The following is a 27,399-nucleotide window of genomic DNA, read 5'->3' as shown; positions in this document are numbered from 1 at the left end:
GCAGCCCTAATTCTTACCAGGATGTGAGTGAGTAATGAACACACGTGAATTATATACTTATTCTGTATGCACTTGATTTAGTCATCATTGTTCCTTTCAGAACAAAAAATATCAAAATGTATATATTTAAATAGTTATATGCATATATTAAAATAGTTTTTTGAACACTTAGAGAATTTAAAAAAATCAATGACTCTTTGGAAAATGTCTGCTCAAGTTAAATTGGCACTGACATTTCAAAGTAGCATTTCAACATGCGTGGGACTGGTGCAGGATTTTCTTTCCATTTTTTGTAAAAAAGGTCCATCAATTAGTTTTTTATTTATTAAATGCTACTGAGATTGCAGATAGTATGGAACTGGGAGAACTTCACACATACTAAAGGTTTCAGCTTGTTTTATTAGTTTTCTTTTATTTCGTTAGGACAGTGGATGGAGTGGGACTCTGGGAGAGGGTCGAAGCCAGTACAACAGCCTCCGTACATGAGGCATGTTAAGTAACCACTAGGCCAGCCGGCAACCCTTTCATTATATCTATATAAGAAGTGTAATGATTCGATAGACAAGACAAAAAAGAAGCCTTGACCCCAAGAGTAAAAACGAAATTCACACACAATGTACAAATACTAGTTCCGTTTTATTTGCAGTTTAAAATTTCATACAAGATAAAAGTAGATAATTCAACTTGCCTGAACATTGTTGGTATATGACTGAAATAAAGCCATTAAAATACTTGATATATAATGTACTGACAAAACATTTGATGGACGCAGATGACCAAATTCTAACATAAAAGAAAACGAAAAATGGATGATTTTAAGTAGGAACACAAACTATGATCGTTTGACACAAAATAAAAAGACTTGTTGAACAGGAAGTATAAACTGGTTTTCATGATCCACACATGGCAAAGCTCCCCAACTGTGGAGAATGACACATACAGTACAAGATACCCTCTGTAATACACACACTTAACCCAAAAATTCCATTTACGATCACACATCGACAAATACACTAGTGGCTCCTTCGATATTTCAGTGTGATGACCCATGTGTGGACTTCTGGAGAATTAATTTTTTTAAACCTGATCAAGAGTGATCCACTCTTCTAACGGCAGCAGATCCCAATATGTTGCATTTCCGTCATTGGGTTCTGAGTTGTTAAAGATTGGGGGAACAAGCCGAATTAAAAATGATAGATCGGCAGATTGCTTTAAATATCAATATTTGTAGGAGTAAAAGTCGGAGTATTGCTACTCCATTCTGACAGTTTGTATTGGTGCTCACACGTTTAGAGAAAAAAAAATAGATTTATGACATCATAGGGGAGCTTATAATAATAATGTTTCAATAATCAAATCATACAATTGGGCATTTTATAATGTGTCAATGTTGGACAAAAAAAAAAGAACAAAATCAATCTACCATACCAAATCTCTAAAAATCAATGAATGGGTGGGCACCCAAAACATCTGCATGCAAACACACCTCACATATCTGCAATATCCAGAAAAGTTTTTACCAGTTGTCCCCTTAGTTTTTGGATATCCTGAACAACAAATCAAGAGACGGCGTTTCCCTGTGTTTTTACGTGCTCCCTTAGAAGGGACGAGACATCTTGATCAGTAACAAGGTATAAATAAGACAGATGCTGAGTTGGGAGGCTGCGTGACAATTATGAGTCTAGGTGGGCACAGTGATACTGCGGGCTAGCAGCGCCAGCAGAGCTAGCTCCACGACCCCGTGAGCTTGCTGCAGTGCCTCAGCAGCCTCCATGGCAGAAAAGCCGGCTGCCTGGATTCTCTGGATGTGCTCAGCTGGAAATTGTTCTATAAAGGGATGCGGGGAAGACGGAGGGGGGACCAGAGATGTGACCTGGGTAGCCTGAGCAAGAGAAGGGGAAGGGGAAGACGAGGTGCTAGAGACTTCCTCAGGTGAGCCCACTGCCATGGACAGAGGGCTGAGAAAGGGGTGCTCAGTCTGGAGGCCTAGAGTGTCAGGGGTATTAGTGCCAGAGGCTCGTCCATCTGCGACCCCTCTCCCCTGCTGCCCCTCCGGAGGTTCTCTGAACTTCAGGTCCCCTGCAGGATCAAGAGAAACCTCCTGCTCAGGTTGAAAAGTGCTGATGCCATTAGCTTTATCTTGCCCAAGTCCCCCATCATTCTTCCCCTCCTTGATGATATCTGTACGCTGTGGTGGTACTTGTTTCTCCAAAGTGTCAGCGCCATCTCCACCCAGAATCTCATCCTCGTCGGTGAACGCAGATGATGCCACAGACACAAGACACGTTGATTGTCCCTCATCGGACACAGCAGCAGCATCATGGTTGGCTTTGGCATCGCTTGTTTCTGCACCAGCTGTGATGGCAGTAGAGGGGATGTTAGACATTTCGGGTGTCTGAGTGCGTGGCTCGGGGAAAACGTCGTCAGTTTCCTGTCTGAATGGATGCGATGGGGAGCAGGAGTTGCTTCGGCTTTGCGACTGACCACGGTTGTTGGACACAAGCAGCTCGTGAAGCTCTTTGAGAGCAGCGGCCAGTGATGGCGTGCTGTCAGAGCTGGAGGAGTGCTCTCCTTCAGGCTGGTCCCTCTCTGATGACACTGCGCCCTGGGAGGCAGTCGGGGACTCCATTTCAACTGACTCAGGTTGGATAGGTGCACACGGACAGGCTTCTGTGGCATCAGCTGTGTCGGCCTCTGGCTCCTCCTGCTCCATGGGTTGAAAAGGGTAGAGTTCCTCTTGACTGGGGAGGACCTCATTTGATTCAGCGTCCCCCTCTGCAGCTCCAGGCTGTACCTCAACCCCCGGATACAATTCCGCAGGAGTAGGGACAACGTCAGCTGAGGAACTCGGTACAGGGGGCACTTTGGAGATGCTTTGGACAGGCAGAGGTGGAGGCTGGGCCTGAGGAGGTGCAGAATCCACATCCTCTGCTGGGGGCGAAGGCAGAGGAAGCCTCTGGATGTCATGTTGGTCCTCACACAGCCCTGAAGCCAAGGACTGCGTCATGGCGGCCGGGGCTGACTGAGAGCGATCCAGGGTTTGACTCTGGCCAGAGGACGAGCTTTGAGAAGGGGAGGTGGATGAGGACATTTGGTCTAAGGTTCTGGGTAATGTAAATGGTGGGGGCTGTGGTGAGGTAGTTTGTCCATCTGCAGTGTCTATTGTGAGAGAAAATATAACTGGAAATTAAACAGCTGGAATATATGGACTCAGTCTGGATGCATTAACATGTACATAGCAAACTGCTGCTTCTTTTATAGCTTCTTAAAAAAATGCTTCTTTTCCATCTCAACAATTATAAGTATTCAGAATAATAACCTGTTTAAGTACAATGTAAAACATCAACTGACCGACTATGCCGCAAAAAAAAAACAGCAAAATAAAAGACACGAATAGCAATGGACTTAGCACTGGCAATGGACTTGTGAATTTTACAGTACCTGGTTGGTAGGGCCCTCTCCAGCTGTCTCCAAATGCATCAGTGCTGTCCTGCTCAGGGTTAGGGCACACACCACACATCATGCAAAGGGACGGAAAAAGTTAGCAGTCACGCACAGAGCATGCACCAACCTGTGAACCTTTTCACGCACAGTGGTGAAAAGTGTCATCCATAAAGATAAATGAAATAAAACAATAAAACTTGCGCCTATGTCTGACATGGCAAAGTGACCGGCAGAGTCACTTTAACATGATTGTCAAGAACAAAGATTCATTGAGCTATACCTCATCTCTAGTGGGGCCTAAACACAGTGCAGCTCTTCAGTGGACATTAGTGAGCACGTCTGGCCAGTGAAAACGATAAAGGCTAAGTGCATCAATGGCAACGAAACAAATGTTTATGTAAGCATTGAAAAGCATTCTGACTACAATTTCATGATTATATTTTGACATTTTGAATACAAAATGTGACTTGTATTCATATAAGCAGAAATCTACCCACCTTAAGGTGCTGGACAGAACAACACTGGCTGCTTACACTCAACATCTTAGTTATTTTAAAACTCAACTTGGAGATGAAGCTATGCATAAGCTCCTCAAACACAGAACACATACTCACTAATTACAAAATGATTTACCGTATATATTTCCTGACATGTCAGGGGATAAATAAGAAACTGTTCATGGATAAAGTAACCCGACAACACTGTCTGCTACGTATTATTCCAGTGAATGAATAACCTGGTATCATGTGTGACATCCCTGACGCCTTTATTAGCAGAACAAATAGTTTGAAAACTGTAAAAAAGAAGAAAGAAAAAGAAGTGACCCAATAAAAAACACCCAATGCTTTAGAAACTCTCGTAATGATGAGACGGTCTTCTCGTTGTCATTTGAATTGGCCACCGGGGAAAAATAAAGTTTTTAAAATTGAATTATAAAGTTATGGAACAGATGTGTCAGTTGTCCCAGTTTGACAAATAGGACCACCTGGACGCTACCTCGTTCTACTTGCGTTGTTAATCTTTGGTTTGAGTGCTTAATAATGGCGATGATGTCATCATTAGGATGCTGGAAGCACTTGGAGTCCGTTTTCAAGCATGCCCACGATAAGCACTGACACATGTCATGAACTAAACTTGGTAGAATTCTTTTGGAGGTTCTTATCAGACTACAGTTAGGAAATGACTTTGTCACAGTCTAGGATTTTGTTCTTTGGAAAATGGATTTTGGTAATGCTTCTGTGATATCTTGGTGGCTTTATTATAATTCTTATCATGTGCAATATATTCTTGCTTATACAAATCAGTGCCCATGTTTTTTATTGGCACATTTCTCTCAGTAGCTGGCTTCAAGAGCTATTCTCACACCCCTTCAATGATCCATCTGCACCATTTTCAAATACAAAATGTGACAACAACTAAGAGTCTGGGCTGAGCTCACTGCAAACAGATGTCCATTAGCAGTGATGGCACCATTAGGAGTTAATGGAGTCGTCAGCGGTTAAGAATTGTCTCCAATGTTCTCCCCAAACAAATTAAATGACCTCAAAATCAAACCAACAAAGACCCCGAAGTGATCTGTATTATGTCTGCTGATTGAGTGCGTGTTTAAGATTTTCATGATTTTAAGGATGCGTATAAATGTGAGACTATTTCACTGCCTTTCTCATCTCTCGATTTCATGGCCGTACATTATGTATAATTTGCTGAGGTGATGACATGAGGTGATCATGTGACGAAAAAGAAGCTTTAAACTGGCACATGCAATTGTAGTTCTAAGAGAGCTGAAAAAAAAGCTCAATGAAAAGCAGGTTGAAGTAAGCAGAGATGTGCATATAAAGGAGACATGACTTACCACTTTCCTGTATGGACCTCTGCAGAGCCTCCGCCAGTTCTCTGTCAGCCATCTCATCAGGACGGGCATCTTCCCGCCCTTCTGCTCCGTACGCCAATCTGGCACACTCTGGGAGCTCCGCCTCGGACAGGAAGCTAGTTTCAGTGCCAGTGGTGCTTATTAGAAGTGTGTTCTTCTTCAGGTCGATGGAACACTAACAGAAAAAGGGGAGATTTAATGTTCAACTTTACTTTAAATTCACTTTTAAGTGAGCAGAAGATTGGAAACTTCTGCACACATTGATCAGAAAGAATGGGGGACCCAAACCTGGTGTCTCTTCAGCATATCCAAGCCCAGTAGCATGTCCATTGGCTGGTCCTCCAAGATGGAGAAAGAACAAGGAAGGAAGTCACCTTCAATCTGGACCTGAGCTACACGAGTGAAACAAGACGACATGATTTAAACTACACTGAAATGTCATGCAGAGGTTTTAAGCCTGGCTCACGCTGCAGGAGTTTAAACATTTGAATTCGGGTAGCATCACACACATAAGGAGAATCCTAAACAGATGTTCTTCTCCTTATCCTCAAACGTGCTCACACTGCAAGATGTGAAAATCTTGGCTCATTCTTTCATCACATACTACAGGATTTCATTAAGATTATCGTGCCTGATGGATGAACACACCCCCTCATGTGACCTCACGTAAACAAGGCAGCCGGCAGTTAAATTTGCAACTATAATGCGTTGTGCAGAGGGGAAAAACATTTTTACAAAACATGTTTTTGGGTGAAGAAATGTCCGGGGAGACGTGGACAACATGGATTGTATATTCTTCAGTGAGACCTGTAGGTCAGAACTGTCCTATAGCCTACATACAGTTGTCCGGTGAACCTATGCAGTTTGCATCCTACAGATTTTAAATTGTAAATATCAAACATGTTTGAAATAAATCGGGGCGTCCCTGACGATCTCCTAACAGACCGGGGACGTTAAAATTGGATCTTTATGCCACTCACACTACAAGATTATCTAGGCAGATAATCGGTTCCGAGCAGTCTTGAGTCGGGAACGACCCCGCGATTGTTGGGAAGGAGGAATCGGCCCAATTACATACTCACTAACTTTTTTGACACTGCCATTTCAAAAACACAAACTCAAGGAAATCCTTTTGGTGAAATTGTCATTTGGAAATATTTCTAAACCACAAATATGACTTAGAGTAAAAAGGAAGAGGACCAGAGGCATCCAGTATTTGCGCTAAGCTAGTCTTACTGATAATGAATCACATTGTAATACAATTTAAATAATTAAATACTATTTTTGACAAAAACCTGACACTTACCCAAATGTACTCTGCCAATGATCTTCTGGGTGCCCACTCCCTTGGCGATCCCGGCCCAGCGGCGGTCCACTAGCCGCATGATGTTACAGCGCTCAGCACACGCTTGGCTCATGATGGTCATCTGGGCTCCTTAAAAACAAGCAACATCAGATTCTACAAAATGTTTAACCTTCACTAAAAAAATGCATTTAAAACACAGTTTAAATATAACTTAAAAAAAACAAACTACATATTTCTGTGGTCCAGGATGACTGTGTTTACTCTCGGCTGAGTCATACTGGTCTTGTAAAGATCACAGGGTGAATGAGATCACACATGCAATTCCAGGCACACCCTAAGAGGCAGGTCAAGGATTTCAAATATCTGGAGAAGCCCAGATAAGAGAACCTGCTTTGTTAGTTTCAAAAACTACGCTATCTGAGGTTCGTCAAGCTTCTTTATTAGAATGCTGGCTACTTCTATCTGATCACAAACTTGTGAACAGCTTAGGGTGTAAAGATGGACGTTATGGTGAGGCGGTTACAAAGAAATGCAGGAGACATGCTCTGATTTAAGTCTGTTTGAACTCAAACCAATTAAAGTAATGACATATTTACAATCACACTAAAACACTGAAAGTCACAAATGGTAACTAATATAGGCCTTAATATCAAACCTAACAGTGAATGTTGTACTTCAAGATATGTCTGTTCAAAGTCGTCATGTGAAGCTGTCATTTTTTGTGGATAGTGATAAATCTGCAAACATGTTTGTTAATCTTGTTCATCCGTTTAATCTGCCAATAGAAACTAAACCCTGATGTAGCAAACTGACATTGAAGTACCAATCGGGTTCATGACCAGAATACTGTAACAAGGACAAATTGGATCAGGATTTAATGCTCATTACCTGAGTCAACAAAAGCTTTCACAGGGTGCCCATTGACTTTGCAGTTAATGTAGAGCATAACCACCTGTCCAAAGCTCTCAGGGGCCTCCTCCATTGCAATGGTCATGTTTTCCTCCACATTGTGCTGCCTGGGAAAAAAAACAAATAAATATCATAATACTTCTAATCATGACTAAAACTGAGGCTGTACAAAATCCTCAGTCTCTCCATTATACCTGATGTCCTCCTCAATCTTTGCTTGGGCTTCCAAATCAAAGGGATCAGCTGTCAGGAGTCTGATCCTCTCCTGCTCTCTCTTGGCTCGATCCTGCTGTTGCTCCAGCAGCACTTTGGTGAAACGCTCTGAGAAAAAAATGACACTTGTATGACTCAAACTTATCTGATCATAACTGCAAGAGCGACACCACACCTGGCTCTTAACATTAAACATGTTTTTTTTTTTTTTTTACCCAAGTCTCCGCTGAGCAGTGCCTCAGCGAGTGGCGGGTTTCTCTCCTTGAGGAGCGAGAGCTCATGTGGATTGGATAAAAGCATCTGCTGAAGTAAGGCAGGGTCATCGAGCCCCTGAGGAGAGGAGCCACGGAAGGCCGTTGGCGTCGAAGATTGTGCCGCGCGCTGTGGGGGCAGCGGCTGCTCCGGTGGCGGTTGTGGAGCCTGCTGCTGCTGCTGCTGCTGCTGCTGCTGCTGCGGTGGTGGAGCACTGCGTTGACTGGTTGAAGAAGAGGTGCCGGGGACTGTGATGGAACGAAAGTCAATACGGGGCAGACCTAAGGAGCAAAGAGAATAAAGGATGAGTGATTGGTGTATTGTGCATACAAAAACACTTAAATGCTTTTTTAATGGTGATGTCTTGTGTCCCCTCTATTTTTAAATCAACACTTCCTCTTCCAGTAAACCTCATTTACTTTCCTCATATTTTCAAAGACTTATCTGATTTTGTAGGAACCAGAAAATCCATCCTATTATTAAAAAGAAACCTGCCTGTTCATACCTCTAACAACTGAGAGATTTTCATATTAAGTATCAAAAAACAATTCTTAGCTTATTTTCAACTCACTTTTCAATCTGGGTTGAACTTCAACTTGTCAAAAGACGTTAATAAATAACTTTCCTCTATTTTTCCCCAAAGAAGAGTCTTACCTGGGAAGGCTGGCTGAGTTGGAGGTGGTCTTCTGTCAGCTTGCCGCAGCACCACCACATCTCCATCCTTAACACCGTAGTTTCCCAAGGCACGCGTTGGATCTTTTAGGGGTTGTTCCACATATGTGACCTGGGAAAAGACCATCCAATTTCATTTTATTTAATATACAGACTTTGACCATGCAAGATGAAAGATTCCACATGGCTGGATTAAGTTAGCAGCGTTAAACACACGTGATGCCTCACAGAAACACAGAGTCATTTAGGTCAAACTGAACAGACACAAAAAAAAAGTGGCTGTTAGGTGAAACTTATTTTTGAGAACACTTTTGAAAAGATAAACTGAAGGGGAAAAATGTTTAAGGTTCACCGGATGCAAAACTACCTTCCTACCAAGATCTGAAAGGTTATTTTAATTTTAAAAACATGATAGGCGCTGTGCAGTTTCAGTATGAGTCTCACTCTCTGTTAATTTACCACCCTCATTTTCTTTTTTCCTTATGCCCTATCCAATCCAACTTTATTTGTTAAGCACTTTAAAACAACCACAGTCGACCAAAGTGCTGTACAGAAGAATAAATACAATACGTAACAGCTCACATGAGATAAAAGAAAACTACATGTGAAATACAGAATCAAGTTAAAAGACGTAAAACATAAGTAAAATGAATGGGCACGCAAAAAAATAAATGAGTCGACGTCTTACTGTGTGTCAAAGGGAAAAGAGGTGGGTCTTAAGTCGAGATTTAAAAACAGGCAGAGAAGAGGCCTGTTTAACGTGCCGAGGTAAATCCTTCCATAATTTTCTTCCCTCGACTATATTTCATTGTAGACAAAACAAAGTACAACCTGTTCCAACACGTGTGCAAAAGCCGCAAGTCCTCATAAATTGAAAACCATGACACATAAAATGAGCTAGTTTAGAATTTAAGTTGACATTTTGAAAAAACAAAACAACACTCAACTTTAGAAAAAGAAACTACCTCAACTCAAACAGAGACGAAAAGAAGACAATGAAAACTAAACTCGTGGATACAGTGAGTGTGTTCAGGTTACTGATTCATGTAAACATCCTGCTCCACTTCTACCAAACGTATAAACTATATATTAAAAACATTATTGTACAAGTGTTTATAATCTACATTAAGTCAACCTGCACACTTGGTGTAATTTATCCTGACCATGACTAATCCTCTGTCAGTGCATATTACTCTGCCTTTATCTTAATGTAACTAAAGTAACTAATGTAATGTTTAGCTTGACACAGCAATAAGCAGATAAATCATTTAAGTGGAGTATATTCATGTAAACATTGTTAGAATCGTCTTCAACCTGTTAACTAGTCTGAACACTGTTAGCTCCATTATTTGACCATTGTGTTGTTTGCTAGCTTTCCCTCAGTTGCAGTCGACCACCAGATAAAGCCCACAGTTTGTAAATGTTATGTTGAAAACACGAGTGGGGTGTAAGTATGTCTGCTGTTCATAAAGTTTCGCAACACCCGGTCCACCAAAACAGCTAAAGTCTGATTCATGCTAGCAAGTCAGCTAGCTGGCTATTAGCTCTGTTAGCTCCCTGTGCTACCACCAGCCTGAGTTTTTGAGTTTACCTGGATTTCCCCAGCTGGGATTCCTGATTCCAGTTCACAAAGTGCTACAAAGTCTCTCAGCTCCAGCTCCGGGGAAACATCGAGGGCGAAGGTGGTTTCTGGGCGATCCCTCGGCGCGCAGAAAACGGTGACCAGCATCGCTTTTTTTGGGGGGGAGGATCAGTGGACGAACCCGCTGAAACAGAAGCAGGTTAGTGTCATGTACACACTGGAAATCTTATTTTGTTTTCACAACACTTTAAAGACCCTATATTTTCACCCTAAACAGCATCAAAGCGAAACTAATTCAACCCGAAAGACAGTGAGTGTTTCCACTTACTGGGTAAAAGTCTGATGTGACAGTTTCTCTTTCATCTACAACTAAACAACATCAACTATTGCTTAGTGCTGCCGCATTTCACACTGCACATTTTTCGACATGTCGCATAACAAATTTGCAGTCGTGACTCCTTACTCTTCTTCGTGGTGTTTAATGGCGCTCGGCAGATAACCCTTTTGAGTATCACCGCCACCAACTGGACTGTGCATCGTAAACTATACACAGAATAAACTAAGAATAAAGACAGTAAACTAAGAATAAAGAGAATAAACTAAGAATAAAGACAGTAAACTAAGAATAAAGAGAATAAACTAAGAATAAAGAGAATAAACTAAGAATAAAGACAGTAAACTAAGAATAAAGAGAATAAACTAAGAATAAAGAGAGTAAACTAAGAATAAAGAGAGTAAACTAAGAATAAAGAGAATAAACTAAGAATAAAGAGAATAAACTAAGAATAAAGACAGTAAACTAAGAATAAAGAGAATAAACTAAGAATAAAGAGAGTAAACTAAGAATAAAGAGAATAAACTAAGAATAAAGACAGTAAACTAAGAATAAAGACAGTAAACTAAGAATAAAGAGAGTAAACTAAGAATAAAGAGAATAAACTAAGAATAAAGAGAATAAACTAAGAATAAAGACAGTAAACTAAGAATAAAGACAGTAAACTAAGAATAAAGAGAATAAACTAAGAATAAAGAGAATAAACTAAGAATAAAGACAGTAAACTAAGAATAAAGACAGTAAACTAAGAATAAAGAGAGTAAACTAAGAATAAAGAGAATAAACTAAGAATAAAGACAGTAAACTAAGAATAAAGAGAGTAAACTAAGAATAAAGAGAATAAACTAAAGACACGCAAGAGATAATAATAATGTTACAGATCATTTTGTTCGCACAAGATATATATACTGTACATTCTATATATTTTTATTATATTATTATATTAGTCTATATTATATAACATTTCATTATATTACACTATATTGTTCATATTGCACTATATTATATTATATTATACTACATTATATTATATAACTGCACTCTGCATTACTGTGGTACAACACTGCCTCTCTTCTCTGCTGTTTTACATTACTTGCTGCTATTTATCATACCAAGTCACTTTAATCATCACCTGTCACTTTATCTTGTCATTCTCTGAAAATACTGTCTCAATTCCCTGCATAGTTAACTTCCTCATTCGTTTTGTACTGTATATACCCCCTGTTCTTATTTGTATTTATCTTATCTATTCTGTTTAATGTGTATTTTGAGCTTTCTTGTCTGTGCTGCTGTAATGCCCGAATTTCCCTTCTGGGGATCAATAAAGTATTATCCTATCCTATATATAAAATGATATAAGACTTGACTATAGCCTAGAACATCTTTTTTGTAAATAATAATACTAATAATAAATAATCAGGTTTGCTTTATTGCATTGGTGCTTGACACCCTAATACAGCTGCTGCAGGAATACATGATTTTTTGTTGTTGGTAGAGTGTCTGTTCAGCCTATTGAGGGTTTATGGGTGACAAAGGAAGTGAAAAGGCTCAGCAGTGGTTCTCTTTTTTCTGTTTGCCAAAAATCTACAGATTGTTTGCTTGATGCTGAAAAGTTGTAGTTCAAAACAAACCTAATGGATAAGGGAGATGCATAATCATGTAGTAAGACCAAAAAATTAAAAAGATGGGAAATGTGAACTTGGGCTGGAAACACCTCATTTAACAAAGCACCACCCCCTTTACTGCTGTCTGTTTTTGTAGGATTTTCTCAGTTTCTGCTGTGATCAACCACTGTGACGACAAAGCACCATACTTACCGCGTACTTTCTTGATTTATTCCACACAAAACTCTGTAAAAGGCTGCATGAACTTCACTATCGGAACTGTTGGTGTTTCAGTCTAATTCAAATTGAACATGATTTTTTTTCTTAAAATCTTCATATCCCTCACCAGTGAGTCTATTAAACACTTAATTTATACATATCTGAGGTCATAGTTCCAGTAACACACACCTACACACATACACGTATATGTGTAGCCTGTGCTCACTGTAATTGTCTCTTGTGTTGTATCATAAGTGTATTGTCTCTTGGCTTGTAATAAAAAAAATAAAATAAATAAATAAAATAAAATATTGATACCTGGCGGTCATGAGACGATATAATATCGCCACATAAAATATAGTGATACTATGCTGTATCGATTTTTTCCCCCACCTCTACTATAACTTCTTCATTGTGGTTGTTCTACATGTGAAAAAAAGGTTTTAAAAATGGTTGAATTCCTGAATAAAACATGTAGGTTCAGTATTTAATGATCTTCTACGTCAATGGGAGTTTGTCAAGCTTCAGGAGGAATAAGAGGAGGAAACCAAAATGTTCTGACACTATAAAGGGACCAGAGGCGTTGCGTTGTGGACAGGCAAGGTAGGCGACTACTTGGGGCCCCCCTGCTGGACTGAGGCCCCAAGCAGTCGCCTACCTGTTGCCTAAGGGGGACAAATTTAAAGGTTATATATGTAACTTTTTACATGTATAAATCGTTTTTGATCGCCCATTAATAAGCGAACGGTTAACTGATGTGAAAAAGTAGATGTTCACTGTCTATCTGTGTTGCCTGTATAAAATGTTTACTCGGGTCGTATTTTCCACGAAAGCTCCAGGTAGTGATGTTGTGTGCTCATTCTCAACGTCCTCCTCACTCCGCTCCGCTTACAGAGATCAACAGAACAAACTCATCACACACTCCCGCTCTCAGCTAGTGCCTGCCGAGACAGTCGTTTGTAGGATGGAGAATCTAAAATGGAATCTGTTAGTACAAATTAACGACCGGCCTCAAACACACCACAGACTCCTTCACAGACTTTCACACGTGCATGACCACTTACCTCCTCTGTAAACATTATGCCGGTAAATATCCAGTGTTTTCGCGGCCGATGATGATGCTCGTTCGTGTACGTACGAGCATGTCAGCGAGAGCAAGCAACAGGTTACTGGTGCAGATCCAAAAACAACAAACGAGGAGCACTCTCGACAGTTAAACAGCAAAAGGTGACTAGACTAGAAAGAGACAGCGGACTGCGGTGTCACTACAAACACAGTATTTTTGAAAGTAAACATAGTGCTCCTTTAACAGTACTTAATCTCAGTTACAGTGTTCACACTTCACAACCCGTAAAACAAAATGTTTTGTTGTCTTGGTATTTGATTGCTTGCGAAGCTTTTGTCTGGGGAACAGAACTTCCTTTGTCTACACTCTGTTTTAAGTTATACTCCTGCAGTCAGCAACCAGACAAATAGTTGTATGAGTAACATCTTCTGTGAATTCATAAAGAAAACACTGGGTTTCTCTTAAACACATCAACTTATAAAGAAATTCACTTTGAGCTTTAGCCAACAAATTCCCTTCATTCCAGTATTGATGACAGCTCAGTGTGACTCATCAATCAACACTTTAGATTTCCTTCTTCTTTCTCCCCTTTCTACTTATTTTAATATTGTATCAGTATTACAGCCAGTCACTTGAATGTGATTATAGCATGACTTAGTTTTGAGCTGTGACTCCTTGTTAAACAAAAGCCATAGCTCAAGTTAAGCAGAGTTTTGCTTCTTTTTCAACATCCGTGTTCAAGCAGCAAGCTTGTACCATTTGCGTGGTTGTAGCTTGCTTTTTTAAAAAAATGTGGTTTTCCATCTGCTCTCCATATGACAAAAGGTTATCTGTCATCTTCTCTCTGGCTTAACAATATAACGTAGCTTAGTTTCCGTTGGTAAAAACAAAGTACATTTTTTCCTATTAGCTCTGAAAGAATGATAAAAAACAGAGATAAAGGTTGTTAGATCGTGGGACCAAAAATAGCAAAAGAGCTGCAAAGTTGAACATTTGTGGATGATGACATTCTGTTTCCTAAAAAACAATTTGTATTTACTTGTTCACCTGTCCAAAAGAAAGGGTTTTAATGTTTGCCGGTTTATTAAAGCACATATTAGTGCATATTTGTATTATATATAAAACAAGGATTATTTATTTCATATCATTCAAAGAATTCATTTATTTGATGATTTGTACAATCATCAAAAGACGCGTTTCAGCTGATGGTTGTGTCTTGGATGTTTGAACATTAAAAATAGCATCTGCTCAGCATGCAGAGGGGACTCAACTGTCATGCATGTCTGTCATACAAGATATTTAATTTTATATTAATAACAAGGCATGACATTTTACTCGAACATAATATGTTTATACCGCTTTGAAAGACAAAGTAGTTTTCTAAAGAATCGTTTGACTAACATGAAAAAGAAGGAAAGTCAAAACATTTTTTAACCTTGCTCTTACTAACTATAGCTAAATAAATAAAAACCTGTCAGATAACGTATAGGCTATAACACATTTACATTTAAAGATACAGGATCCAGTTTGATCTGTATCTTTATTTCTTCACACACAAGTTTTCATTCTAACTGAAAAGTGTAAGACATACAAATAAATTTTTTGTACTTTTATCTTTATAGTGGCTTCACTTCTTATATCGAAAGTCAAATGTTTCCAGACCAAAAAGAAGAAGGAAATTGAATTAGTGATATTATTTGCATGACTGTGTTAGAGGAGAGTCCTCTAACTCAGTCCTTCATAAGCCGTTCCTACAGGCGGGATTGTTTCAGTGTCTCTGTCAGTCTGTGGTTATTTCACTCAGGAAGAAACTCCTTGCCACCTGTCTCATTGAAAAACTGAGTATGGTTCTGCTCAGATGGCTTTTATTGACTTTGATTTTTTTTGAACTCGTCTTTAATTTAGATGCCAGGTCATGCCCAAAAGGTAAAGTTTTGACTGATTTTCCTCCTGTCCTTGTAGTTTCATTGAGTGACTTCCTCTTTTTGACACGTGCTTTGCTGTGTGTAAAACATGCTTTTTTTCTTCTGACACTGTGAACTAAATCAAGGTCATAGAGTGGTAACTCGCAAACCTGGATGTGAGTTATGCCCTAATGGATTTTTCCAGCCTATACCGAACCTGTCCAAAACTTGCAGATTGTGCACAAAGTGCGATGATGGTAAGTCGGATTAGCTTTTTTTTTTCATCTCTGCAAACTCAAGTTTCCAAACAAAGGGACTGTGTATAATGTGTTAAACTGCCGTTCTTTGACACAGAGATGAATGCTCTCTTTGTAGAATCGGGAAGTTTTGTGAAAGTGGATTGCACAAGAGAGACCGACAGAATATGTCAGTGCCTTAAAGGGTTTGTTTTCAGTGACAGTGATTCTTCCACTTGCAAATGTAACGAAGGATATGGCAAAAGACACAAAGGTAAAGAGACAAATCACACAACACTACATGCGATATGACAAAGAAATACACAGTTTAATGATTCTTTTTATTTCTTCGCTAGAATGCTCAGAATGTGAAGATGGATATTTCAGCAATCAGATCAACTCACCCTGTCGAAAATGGAAAAAGTATGTCCACTTAAATGAATGTTTTAAAACATTGATAATACCCTATATTAAATAACTATGGTTTTTTCTTTCAATTTTACCTCCCATAAATGTCTATCTTGTTTTTTCTTTCTCTTTTATCATTGGATTGATTTCATTTTACAAATCTTTTGTGTGACATGTAGACAATTTTTTGTAGAAGTTTACAGCTGTAGGCTAACTTCTATTTATCATCCTAGATGTAGCGCAGGAGTGAATATTACTGGAACTACGACCTCAGATGTCGTCTGTAATGACGAATCCAAGACCTACGTCACTACAACCTCCACAGGCCACTTAGCTTCTTTAATCACACACGTGACAAAAAAACGTTCACACAAGGGGGCTGAAATTCAGAAGGAAGATACCACCAGGAACCCCTTATCCGTCACATCCGCGCCAGTACAAAGAATCCCCCCTGAGCAAAAAGTGAAGCCTCCCACTCCCTCTAACACAGGCAGCTACATTGGTAAAACATTTCCTGCCATCTTTTTATTGTCACAATGTCAGAGTGGTAATTCATGTTTAATAACATACAGCTTTTTTTTTTTTGTCTTCTTCAGGTATTATCCTCTGCCTATTTTTAATTGGGCTTCTAGCTTTGCCTGCTGTGGTGATCTGCAAGATGTACATAACTCCTTGCCGACAGAGAAAACCAGCGGTTCGAAGTATGTGGCAAGATTTATGCACAGTAATAGTAAAACATTTTGAGAAACAAACTAGAGCTGCATGAGAACATAATCCACGAGTAACGTATCCAACCACATCCGCACTTCTTAAAGCAAGAATCTTTTCTCTTTTCTTTTGAGCTTCCCCTACGATAATAAGCGGTATACACAGAATCATTTTTGGACCTCAGTCATAGCAACCGTTTACTCACAATACTAGAAGCATTCTTCAAACCTAATGTATGCAAGCCTTTGGGAGCATTGGCCAACTTTTTGGGGCTTATTGTCCGTCTAAGACTTCCTTTTATGTTGCTTTTTACAGTCCAGCAATTTTAAGACATTTACAAAGATTGACGTTAGCTTTAACAGATGACAAATGACAGCATTACTAGCTGGTCTATGTGTTCTGCCTCTTTTGCTCTTCAAACAGACTGAATTTCAGCGTACAGCGAAGACCAACAGGAATGTTTGTGAAGGATACTTCTCAGAGTTCTGCTGAAAAAGATTATGCTAGCAGACACCAGAAACTGTTTTTTTTAAACCCATACTGTGAGTTAAAGAGCAATTTTGTTGCTATAACTCCACTTACCCTGTCAATGAACAACATATACAAGTTCAATAAACATATAACCTTCTAATTAGTAAGGTGTAGATTTGCTGTTAGTCCCATTTTGTTACTTTTGGACAGCGACTTGCTGTTTACACTGCAATGTTTTTTCTCTTTCAGCACAGGACTCATTGTGTCGGACGCCGGTTGAAGAAACGGTCTGTCCTCTCTCAAACAGTATCCAAGAGAGCCCTGATGAGAAACAGGCAACAAGTCAACTCATACTGTGAATGTTCAGGTTCGATTCTCATCATATGCACGTTGTCTGACTGAGCCTTTCCATCAGGAAAAACATCATGAAAATGATGTATTGATCTGTATTACAGCAGTTGTATCACAATATTGTAATCGATATTTGACTCGCGTTCTTCTATATAGGAGATAATACTGAATGAGTACCATACCTCACATTTTAATTGTCATTCAACTGTAAATCAATTTAAAGTTTTGCAGTGACAAGTACAGTTAGGCCTACTACTTTGGCTGAAGACCTATATGATCTCAGGATCGTGCCATAAATGCCTCATAACTATACTTTTTTGTGTTACTTTTTTTATCTCTAAAATGTGACATAATGTGAAATATTTTGATGGGGCAATTGACAAGTTTCTGAGAAATATAATTGTGAACACAAATGTTGGTAGTAACAAGAATACTATTGATCCAAACTTTAATGTATCGACGGGAGTCTGAAAAAAAAAAGCTCTTTTCATGCAGACTTTCATGTGTCTATTTTTGTCTTGTTTTCTTTGATCAGCTTTGTTCCATTGATAACACGTTGGTTAAGCTGAGAACAGAAAGGGTGATAAAAACATGCATTCAGCTGTATGTCGAATAGGGGAAGTCCCCCTCATGTGTGTTTCCCCCCCCCCCCCCCACTAAGAGAAACTTACTGTCATGTTTTCGTTTGGAAAGATTAGTTTTTGCAAATGTTATGACTTTCATGTTTCTATACCTCACTGGAGACTTCCCCAGATCATTGCATCCAAGGAAACATGCCACACACAAGCCTTCAGAGCACATGTGGCACGTTGTGTACCTGCTTGGCTCTGTGTCACTTGTAAGATCTTCAGATTCTTTTCTTTTAGCTTAGTGAGACAGTGCCCTCTGGGGGGAATACTTAAGGTAAAAGAATAAGGTTATTTTTAAAATAGTTGTGGGTGTAACATTTTCATCCTGTACGTGTGTAAAAGTTCCAATCCAAGAATGTAAATATACTCAGTTACATTTACAAGCCACGCATTTAAAATTTTAAATCAGTGAATCACAGCAGTAAAAAAACAAGTTTTTTTTAAATACTTTTTATGCTCCCCATGTCTTGACATACAGTACACATACTGTATTTTATCCTCAACCTAAAGATCACCATATTTTTAAAAAGGTGATGTGAACAAGGTGTGTGATAGAAATACTAAATGAAAAAACAACAGAAGTTATAACAACAAATTCAGTACATATACCTGTATTACAATTTTTTTTTTAAAGTATGTTGAATTCACTCAGGGATAGTTTGGATCTGTATTCCATAAATTGACAAGTTTTCCCTCCATCAGGGTTTTCTCACCTTGCTCTACTATGATATTTAAAAGTTGAGACAGAGTGGACAAACAAACAAATGAGTTATATAAAATGAATAGGGAGATAAAGAAAAGAAAAAAACAGAGATTTTTTTTTAAAGCATAGAAAGTCTCCTGGATTTTTCTGTGAAAAAATGTTATCATTTAAACATTATATAAATAAAACCTGAGAAGTTAAGAGGAGGAATTACCCAACTATAAACATGTTAAATGACAATCCTCAACTACACAGTTTAATATAAGAGCTCACTAGACAAATGGGTGGAGGATCGTTGATTTAATTGAAATGTCTCATGTTTTTAATATTTGTAATGTTGCTATTATGTTCTATGGTATTGTCTGTGCTATTTGTTTTCCTGTAGTAAAAGTGCACTGATATGGCCTGGGAGTTTTTGAATAAATTCCTATTGAAAAAAACAAAACGTGTCTTGTTGTCTAACAAGTCATGAACAGTTCCTGCAGATGCTTTCTGTAAATGTCAGTGATTCAGGAAGTTGTAATGTGGTTTCGAAGATATAACGTGCATGTGACAAAACCCTCACTACAGAGGGAATCTGACAAATCATCTCATTATCAAAAATACACAGCCTCTGTCCATAAAAATCATTTATACATTAAACAGATATACTGTATATTCATTTCAAATGGCTCTAGTGTCACTAACACATATTCTCTCTTTGTATGTAATTCTGTAAATATGAATACAGTGTCTAACTTGTAGTGTTTCTTAGGGGAATAGTTGCTTCCACTGCAGAAATGATTGTTCATGCTTTTTATTGAGACATTGACTTAAATGGTATTTTTATGGCGGCCATTGTCAAAATAGCTACTCTCAGTTAAATTGATTTCATGATTCAATAAAGAACTCTAACAAAACTTGGCACCTACCTTACCCACAATGCAACTCGGCCGTTCAGTCACCACAGTCAGGATTTAGGGTGTGTTTTGCTAACAGCAGCTAATTAAAAAATACGCCTAGCCTTACGAACAGTTTAGAAGCAGTCCACAAACATTTTGAAAATTCAGATCTTTCTTGCTCCTCATCCATTTTTAGCTCTTTAATATGTATGTATATATATATATATATATATGTATATATATAGATATATATATATATCTATATATATTTATCTAACCTTTATTTTACCAGGAGAAAAACTCAATATTAAAAAATCTCTTTTTCCAAGACTGTGCTGGCCACATTTCTTGCAAACCAAAGCACGACTCAAGTGACATCACGAGGCAATTACAAGCTCCCTCAAAAGGCTTAATTTAATTTTTCCTCACAAACAGTAACTCCTCAAGGGCCGCCATTAAAGACCAGTTTGTTAGACCTTTCTTACTAAACAGCACTTTTGATGGCAGCTTTGGTGTCCCTCTCAGGTATTGCTCTTGAGAAAATGTTTTGTTAGTTGTCCCCCCAATATAGTGGAGTGAGATATCCGCCCTTGCAAGGGTTGAAATAGTGTATTCATTCAATGAGTTCGACCTGAAAGACATTAAAACTTCAAACAGGTCAACAATTTCTTCTCAGCTGTATGTGTTCTGTGTCCAGCAGAATATAAAGCTGGAAAATAATGTTCAGTGGTAGGCTTCTCTTTTTAATGTTGAAAAAATAATAATTTTAAAGAATAACTGTACAAGCAAAAGCAAGGAAATGTTGAACCACAGCAAAGTTCGCAAAGGGAGAATTCTTGTATATTTAACTTTTCTTTTTCATTTTAGAAAAATATTCACAGACAGTGTGATATGAAAATAAAAGCTACTGCAAAATGTATGTCTCTACTACCTAACATTGTCTCTAAAGGATATACTTTAACTTATGGTAAGTTTTAATATTTTGTGTTGAGGCTTTCCCCCAAATAGTGACGACACAGGTATGCCACCCACCCTCACCACAACAGAGTGGGTGGCGCTGCTGATGCACCCTGACTACTTTATGTACGTCTGTTGTTATGTCACATGCAGTAGGAGGTTTAATACAAGTGACTCTGTGGTTGTAACTTAGTGCGTCTGACAGAGAGAGAAGTAAATGTCTTTGTGGATTTAGTCACATGTGATGGGGGTTGTGTGAGTCAACATGTAGGCGGACATCACCCAAACACTTAGAAGGGCTAGATTACATGCACTGGATTAATCTAATATTCAAAGAATCATGCAAATACAGAGCTCAGGTAACATTTCGTTCTACCATGAAAAAAGTACAGGGTGAAAAGTCATGCTGTAATCTCTTACTTACCTTCCTTCAGAATGAGTTATAGTCAGAGTAAGTGGGCTTCAGTAACATTCTGTGAAAAGCCCAAAATCTGAACTCAACATCAACGGTAGTCTTTCAACCAATATTTATTTTTATATATTTATTTATTATAGATAAGTCTGCTGATTAACTTTTGGTTATAAAATTAGGTGGTATATACAATGTTGAATCATTAATTACCTTTACAAAACACCAAACATTCTGTTAACAATCATATCAAATAAAGGGCAATTTTCTGACATAGAGTTCTAATATTGTTGCAGTCATTTCAGCCCTCTTAAAAATATGTTGAAATTTTCCAGGAATCTGCAACAAATCACAAAGTCATGCTACTTTAAGTTGACAACAGTTGATTGAACAGTTAAGTTGATTCTGTGCACATCATTTTGGGCTTTGCAGAATACGTACTTCCTATTGTCAGTGCAAAATCAATGCTCAAATCAAATGCTCACCTGCTGAACATTTGCAAACATCACATGATGCCATAATGGACACACACACACACACACACACACACACACACACACACACTGTGACATTAACAAAGCTCTTTCTCTTTCACACAGGTAATGCTTTCATGCGTCCTAGGTTATGGGTTTTCCCTTGAGCCAAACTGAGTCAAAATCTGATTATTAAAATTGTGAATTTTTCCACTGCATGTCATGGCTGATATACAACTTCTTTCATTTTAACTCTTGGTTCAGTCCAAACACCTTACCCCCCCTCCCCCAAAGCAACCAAACATTGCATGCCAAAATTACTAAATAATATACCTACTGTATATTCCAATGATATATGCTTTGTCTATGTTGTCTAAACCACCAAGGTCCAACAAAGATATAAAAATATGTTAATATATGAACATTAATTCTACAAACAAAATAGTTTTGAGGTATCAGCACTGGATAATACCAAATACGATAGCAAATGTACATTATTGCCTATTTAAAATACAATTTAACAACATCATTAAATATGTGCTAATCAGCACATATGATTAAATACTGATTTTATCAGCTTTATTCCAGTGTCAATCTGGAACCCTTTCAACTTCCATTTCAATTTTGGAGGATTAAATTCATTGAGGAGAGAGCAGATAAAATACTCATTCAACACTGGTTTTGTCTCTATAGAAAATGCACGTTTCTTATGAAGTAGGAATACATTTCCCCCCAAAAATGTATTAATAAACTACTCATAGTTCTCCTTCAATTTAGAATGACTTCACTTTTACATCAGCTTGCCCCTTCCTGTCAGATGACTTTATTAAGATATCACTGATTACAAGTAACACCTTATATTTCCAGGTTTGGACTACATTTTTGGTCTTACACTAATTGGAAATAACAGACAAATAGACCTAAGCCCAAACCTGTAGATTTAAATGATAAAAATAGGAAATGTGAAAAGTACATTGCAGTATCCAAACTTTTGTGTGTATCATATAGGGAGGTGCTAAAAATCATGCTTTGATCATGTGTTTAGTTGCAGCTTTAGTATGCAGATGTTCATAACGCTTTAATTTCTAACTGCACAATTCCTGCTGAAATTAGCAAAGCCTCTATGACTGACCTGAAACAACACGTCCTACAGCCACATACACTTTATAGGAAAACCTTTATAGAAGACAGACTCATAAGAGTGAATAAATGAAATCCCTGTTTATTCTCTGTAAATCACAGACACAGTCTGATTTTGATGAACCAGGCTCCCCTCTTTAGGTAATAGTCCTGCATTGAAAATATAAAACACAGTTTAATAATGAAGTAAAATCAAAAGAGATATCCATCAAATGTATGTGGGTATAAATAGAAAATACATTGACATGCTTCCTATAGTAACAAGGGGTCTTTCACTTCCTGAAGTGCTAAAGCGGTCTCTCACAATGTGTGTCTTAGCGAGCTAACCACAGACTGTGACGTCAGCACAACAGACAAGATAAAACCCAGAAGGAACGTGCAGAGCACTGGCCATTATGTGTTCTCTGAGCCTTTCCCTTGTGTTCATTTGTGTGTGGAGTATTTGGACTTCTGCATATGCTGCAGGCTGTGGAGAGAATCAGCGAAAAGTGAATGGTCGATGCTGTGACCTGTGCCCCCCAGGTAAAGGACAGATTTCATCTTAAAACACATTCAAATGTGCTTTGTTTAAATGGTTAATTTGTTACCTGTAATTGTTGTAATGTTTTTGATATAAGATAAAAGGTGACATTTTGGTGATCAAGTATGAATGTTAATCCATTTGATTTTATCCAATTTTCAAGGGGAATATGTGAAGGAGCACTGCTCAGATACCCAGCAGACTGTCTGCAGCCCCTGTGCAGAGGGCTACTACTCAGATCAATATCACATCTTTGGCACATGTGAGGAGTGTCAGTCATGCCAAGGTGAGATTAAAATCCTAAAATTCAGATTTCTAGTGTATCTCCTGCCAGTGATGTTGACCATGCATTTTAAACAGTGGGAAAAAAACACTGATGTAACCTGGAAGTCCCGTGGTTTGAGCTCTTGTCTCTTTACAGAAAATGCTCAGAAATGTACACCAACCACAAATGCAAAATGTTTCTGCCGCCCGGGCTTCCTGTGCTCCAACAGCGTCTGCTCAACATGTGAGGAAAACAAATGCGTCATGGGGGAGAAAGTGAACAGGACAGGTGAGAGAGGACTTTATATCAAAGAAATGTATGGTAAGCAGTTTGTTTTGAAATGAAATGTAACTGGCACAACTCTAGTTAGAAGATATCAACCACAGGAACATTGTTTATCAAGGGGTTTCACACCAGCATGAGGTGCCAAATTGGAAATAAATGTGGGTTAGACAAAGCCGAGTTCGATAGATATAGGTTGGCCACAACCTATTTTTCTGCTCATAAGTGTCATAACAGTGTTTGTGTTGGCATGAATGAGTTTTCACTCTGCTCACATATAATTAATTTGTGTGACTTTCAGAAATTGTTTATGCATATTTGATTTAAAATTAACATGTATGGATGCTGGCACTTTAAGTTAGTAAAAGGAGAGCTCTTCATAACAATATCATGTTAGATGAGCTTCTAGAATTGTAGAGCTGACAAATTAAGCTAAATCAATTAATCGTTGAAAATGAATTGCCAACTATCAAAACAACTGATTTATCATTGCATTATTTATCAGGCAACTATGTCTAATATTTGCATGTATTAGCTTCTTAAAGGTGATAATTGACTACATTTTGTCACTGGCATTTTTTAGTGGTGGCATGAAGTTTGTGTCAGAATGTCCCCCCTGAACACTCCTCGATCCGGCCCTGGGTATTTGGGTTTTTAACTTGTTGGACAAAACAAGCAAGTTGAAGATGTCACTTTTAGCTTTTTTTCTTTCTTTCTTTATTTTTTTTTACTTTTAAACAACTAAATAATTAATTATTTAACAGTTTATAAAATGTGATGATTAAAGTAATTCTTAGTTGCTGCCTAACAGGTGTGTGACATTTTCCAGGTGTTAGGGATTTTAAGCTGCACTGACTTGAATGTGTATTTAATTCTTTGATTGGACATTCATTTCCTTGATGAAAACTTGATAAATGAAGGACAAAAATAACCAACCTGTTTTAAGTCATGCAGAAAACAAGAGAAAGCTGTGATTGAATTGAACAAGAGTCTACGGCTAGCAGCTCTGAGAGGCTGTATTTAGTTAGTAAGAGAACCCTGACATGCTGACAATAGTGTACTTAGGCCTACATAACTTTAACTTTCCCATGATTGATTTGTTAGCATGATAACACTTGCTAATTAGCAGTGAACACAAAGTGCAGCTAAGGCTAATGAGATGTTTTATTGTTTGCATGTACATGGTCAAAAATAAGTAGTAGTAGACAAATGACCATTTGGAATGATCTGTCTTTGCAGACAAACCAATGGGTACACGGTTGATAGAGTATTCATATCGGTGTGAGCCTTCGTGCTCTCATACTGAATATTTTGATGTGAAGGAGAAGATCTGCAAGCCCCGGGCAAAGTAAGACCTTAAGACTAAAGCTATTTACAGTAGCCTAATAATTCCCTTTAAAGAGTTACATTCCTTTAGCATTTACACTGTCTGTTCAACAGGTGCAGTTTGTTTGGACTTTCTGAGCGTTCTCCAGGGAACATAACCCATAACTCAGTTTGTGATGGAGGTGGTATGTAAATAAGTATTATAATAACATGAGCATTAGTCTGTTTTTGATAGAAATATATGTTTTTTGCTGTAAAACACACATTCTCAATGATTTGACGATGTTTATTTTAAATGAACTATATTAACTTTGTATTGCAGTTTTGCCAGAGAGGCCTGGATTTGGTGGAGACATCATTCATGTGATCCTTGGCATTGGTTTTGTTTTGATTTCTCTCACACTACTTGGGATTCTGTCTTATGCCAGTATAAAGAAGCTGAGAAAGCACAAACCAGGTAAGTGTCAAAATAATATGTTAATATAATGATATAACGGTATCAAGTAAAACACATGCTGGCAAAAAAAAGGATGCCAGTTAGTCATTGAAATTGAATCTCTGCTTTTCAAACAATAACTACAAAGATTTGGAAAGAACAGATTTGAAAGTAAAAATGATTAGCTTTGGTTCAGTGTTATAAGGCAAGGTAAGGCAAGTGTATTTGTATAGCACTTTTCATCAACAAAGTGCTTTAAACAGGAAATAGAACTAGACACAAACAAAGAAAGAACAGTAAAAAAAATAAAAACGCACAGAAGATATAAAACCGACAGGTCCGACAGGTAACTAGTACCTAATCCAGATAAAGATTAATGGACAAGTAAGATAATTTTCAAGTTGATTCTGTGAGGTACTTATAGCCTGTGCAGGCATCTGAGGATTCTGGTTATGCACTGAGCTTTTTGTCTGTGTTAGAAACCTAAAAGCAGCACTCTGTGTCCACTGCAGCTGTCTGATTTCTGTTTTTGTCAGACCAGGGAATAATCCATTGCAGTAGTCCAGCCTGCTATACATAAAAGAGTGTACCAGTATCTCCAGATCATGCTGTGAGATCATGTCTCTGATCCTTGCAATGTTTTGGCCCCAAAAAACAATAACTTAAATTTTTGTATTCTTTAGAAATTTTTGGGACATCCAGCTATACAGATTTGTTTATTGCTATGTGTCCAAGGGCGTAAATTGGACTGCAATTATTTGGGGACACCTTTATGTATACTTGCATGTCTTCTACATACATGTGATACGATATATCTAAATTTGTGATAACCTCTGCTCAAGGCAACATGTATAGATTAAATACCAGTGGTCCAAGAATTGACCCTTGTGGAACGCTTAAGTAAAGTTTACTCAATACAATAAGCAGCTCACCAATCAAAAGAAATAATTACAGAGAACAATACATTCACACTTTATAAAAGAAATACACTACCTTTATAAGACTAAAATGAGAGTTGGCTGGAGTTGCAGTGAGTATTTGACGATGTGTGTGTTAATTAAGAAATGATATATTCTTTCTGCTTCAGATGAGAAACCTGTCTCCACCACTGTCAGTGACTTCCACCTGTCAAAGGAGGAGAGCGGGCTCCAGCTCATCATCCAGGTTGAATCCAAAAATGAAGACAGTTGGTGCGACTCTTTTGTGGAAACAGTCACTCCTTTTTGATGATGATACGAGGGGTCTTTATAACCTCAAGCAGAGCAGAAAAATAATATTGATTCAAGAAATGACTGTATACAAGCATCTTAAATCATGAAACACAGATTTAAACACAGAGAAACCTCTTCATGTAAAATGCTAGCTCCTAGGTCCACTGGACAGAACTAGGCTATCATATGCAGTAATATCTTCATTATAGCCACTGGTGAAGTACCTTTGAGCAAGGCATTTAACCCCAGTCTGTTCCAGCAAAGGGGTCGCAAGATTATGTCTAGGTTTGAATGTGAGTACCTCTAAGTGTAAGTGAAATAATAGTAGGCTAATTAGTCAAGGATGCTTTAGTGTCGACTGTACACTTCAAGTACACGTCAAGCATCCTTCTTCCCCCGTGAAGGGAAAAAAAAGAAAATCATGAACATCGAGTCAAACATACCTTGATAATAAAAATAAAAGGTTTTAAAGATGAGAGGTGAAATGTCTACCTCAACCAAGTCCTGGTGCTTTTTGGATTGAACTTTTAATGACTATGACTGACAACCTTCACAGGCATATACTGCATCATCTCATGTAGGCTACTTCACTGAAGTGGAAGCAAACATGGTAGCCTA

General features: G+C 38.2%; 3 protein-coding genes across 4 annotated transcripts; 2 read left to right on the top strand and 1 right to left on the bottom strand.

Annotated features, from left to right (window-relative positions):
- Positions 1 to 617: 617 nt before the first annotated feature.
- On the bottom strand, positions 618 to 10,717 carry ddi2 (DNA-damage inducible protein 2). Of its 2 annotated transcripts, XM_061043033.1 has the most exons (10): positions 10,258 to 10,714; positions 8,649 to 8,778; positions 7,958 to 8,275; positions 7,724 to 7,850; positions 7,509 to 7,636; positions 6,621 to 6,749; positions 5,603 to 5,706; positions 5,297 to 5,489; positions 3,442 to 3,490; positions 3,059 to 3,159 (listed from the first exon to the last, which is right to left on the bottom strand). In XM_061043033.1, the coding sequence occupies exons 1-9, from the start codon at positions 10,393 to 10,395 to the stop codon at positions 3,480 to 3,482; spliced, it is 1,278 nt and encodes a 425-aa protein (XP_060899016.1). In that variant the 5' UTR covers positions 10,396 to 10,714; the 3' UTR covers positions 3,059 to 3,159; positions 3,442 to 3,479. The 2 variants fall into 2 exon arrangements, with proteins under 2 accessions (XP_060899015.1, XP_060899016.1); XM_061043032.1 differs by lacking the exon at positions 3,442 to 3,490 and having other exon boundaries at positions 618 to 3,159; positions 10,258 to 10,717.
- A 3,753-nt stretch (positions 10,718 to 14,470) lies between these two features.
- On the top strand, positions 14,471 to 19,770 carry si:ch73-361p23.3 (tumor necrosis factor receptor superfamily member 4). The gene is made up of 8 exons (XM_061043038.1): positions 14,471 to 15,397; positions 15,522 to 15,632; positions 15,751 to 15,885; positions 15,968 to 16,034; positions 16,253 to 16,521; positions 16,616 to 16,720; positions 17,448 to 18,708; positions 18,758 to 19,770. The coding sequence occupies exons 1-7, from the start codon at positions 15,316 to 15,318 to the stop codon at positions 17,555 to 17,557; spliced, it is 879 nt and encodes a 292-aa protein (XP_060899021.1). The 5' UTR covers positions 14,471 to 15,315; the 3' UTR covers positions 17,558 to 18,708; positions 18,758 to 19,770.
- A 3,335-nt stretch (positions 19,771 to 23,105) lies between these two features.
- On the top strand, positions 23,106 to 27,318 carry tnfrsf18 (tumor necrosis factor receptor superfamily, member 18). The gene is made up of 7 exons (XM_061043017.1): positions 23,106 to 23,263; positions 23,425 to 23,547; positions 23,683 to 23,814; positions 25,048 to 25,156; positions 25,249 to 25,319; positions 25,457 to 25,591; positions 26,658 to 27,318. The coding sequence occupies exons 1-7, from the start codon at positions 23,137 to 23,139 to the stop codon at positions 26,795 to 26,797; spliced, it is 837 nt and encodes a 278-aa protein (XP_060899000.1). The 5' UTR covers positions 23,106 to 23,136; the 3' UTR covers positions 26,798 to 27,318.
- The last annotated feature ends 81 nt before the right edge of the window (positions 27,319 to 27,399 follow it).

This window comes from Labrus mixtus, chromosome 7, assembly GCF_963584025.1.
Source record: "Labrus mixtus chromosome 7, fLabMix1.1, whole genome shotgun sequence".
Lineage (NCBI taxonomy): Eukaryota > Metazoa > Chordata > Actinopteri > Labriformes > Labridae > Labrus > Labrus mixtus.
Note: the sequence above shows the minus strand (reverse complement) of the source record. Positions and strands in the feature narration are given on the sequence as shown.

Excerpts from the sequence above, each read along its gene's own strand:
- ddi2 (XM_061043032.1), bottom strand. The coding sequence starts at position 10,395 with ATGCTGGTCACCGTTTTCTGCGCGCCGAGGGATCGCCCAGAAACCACC. Across the intron at positions 7,851-7,957 it reads ACTGCTCAGCGGAGACTTGG|AGCGTTTCACCAAAGTGCTG; the intron begins GTAAAAAAAAAA and ends TTTTTTTCTCAG. Across the intron at positions 6,750-7,508 it reads GAAAGCTTTTGTTGACTCAG|GAGCCCAGATGACCATCATG; the intron begins GTAATGAGCATT and ends CTTGTTTTTAAG.
- si:ch73-361p23.3 (XM_061043038.1), top strand. The coding sequence starts at position 15,316 with ATGGTTCTGCTCAGATGGCTTTTATTGACTTTGATTTTTTTTGAACTC. Across the intron at positions 15,398-15,521 it reads TGCCAGGTCATGCCCAAAAG|GTCATAGAGTGGTAACTCGC; the intron begins GTAAAGTTTTGA and ends AACTAAATCAAG. Across the intron at positions 16,721-17,447 it reads GAGAAAACCAGCGGTTCGAA|CACAGGACTCATTGTGTCGG; the intron begins GTATGTGGCAAG and ends TTTCTCTTTCAG.
- tnfrsf18 (XM_061043017.1), top strand. The coding sequence starts at position 23,137 with ATGTGTTCTCTGAGCCTTTCCCTTGTGTTCATTTGTGTGTGGAGTATT. Across the intron at positions 23,264-23,424 it reads CTGTGACCTGTGCCCCCCAG|GGGAATATGTGAAGGAGCAC; the intron begins GTAAAGGACAGA and ends CCAATTTTCAAG. Across the intron at positions 25,592-26,657 it reads GCTGAGAAAGCACAAACCAG|ATGAGAAACCTGTCTCCACC; the intron begins GTAAGTGTCAAA and ends TTTCTGCTTCAG.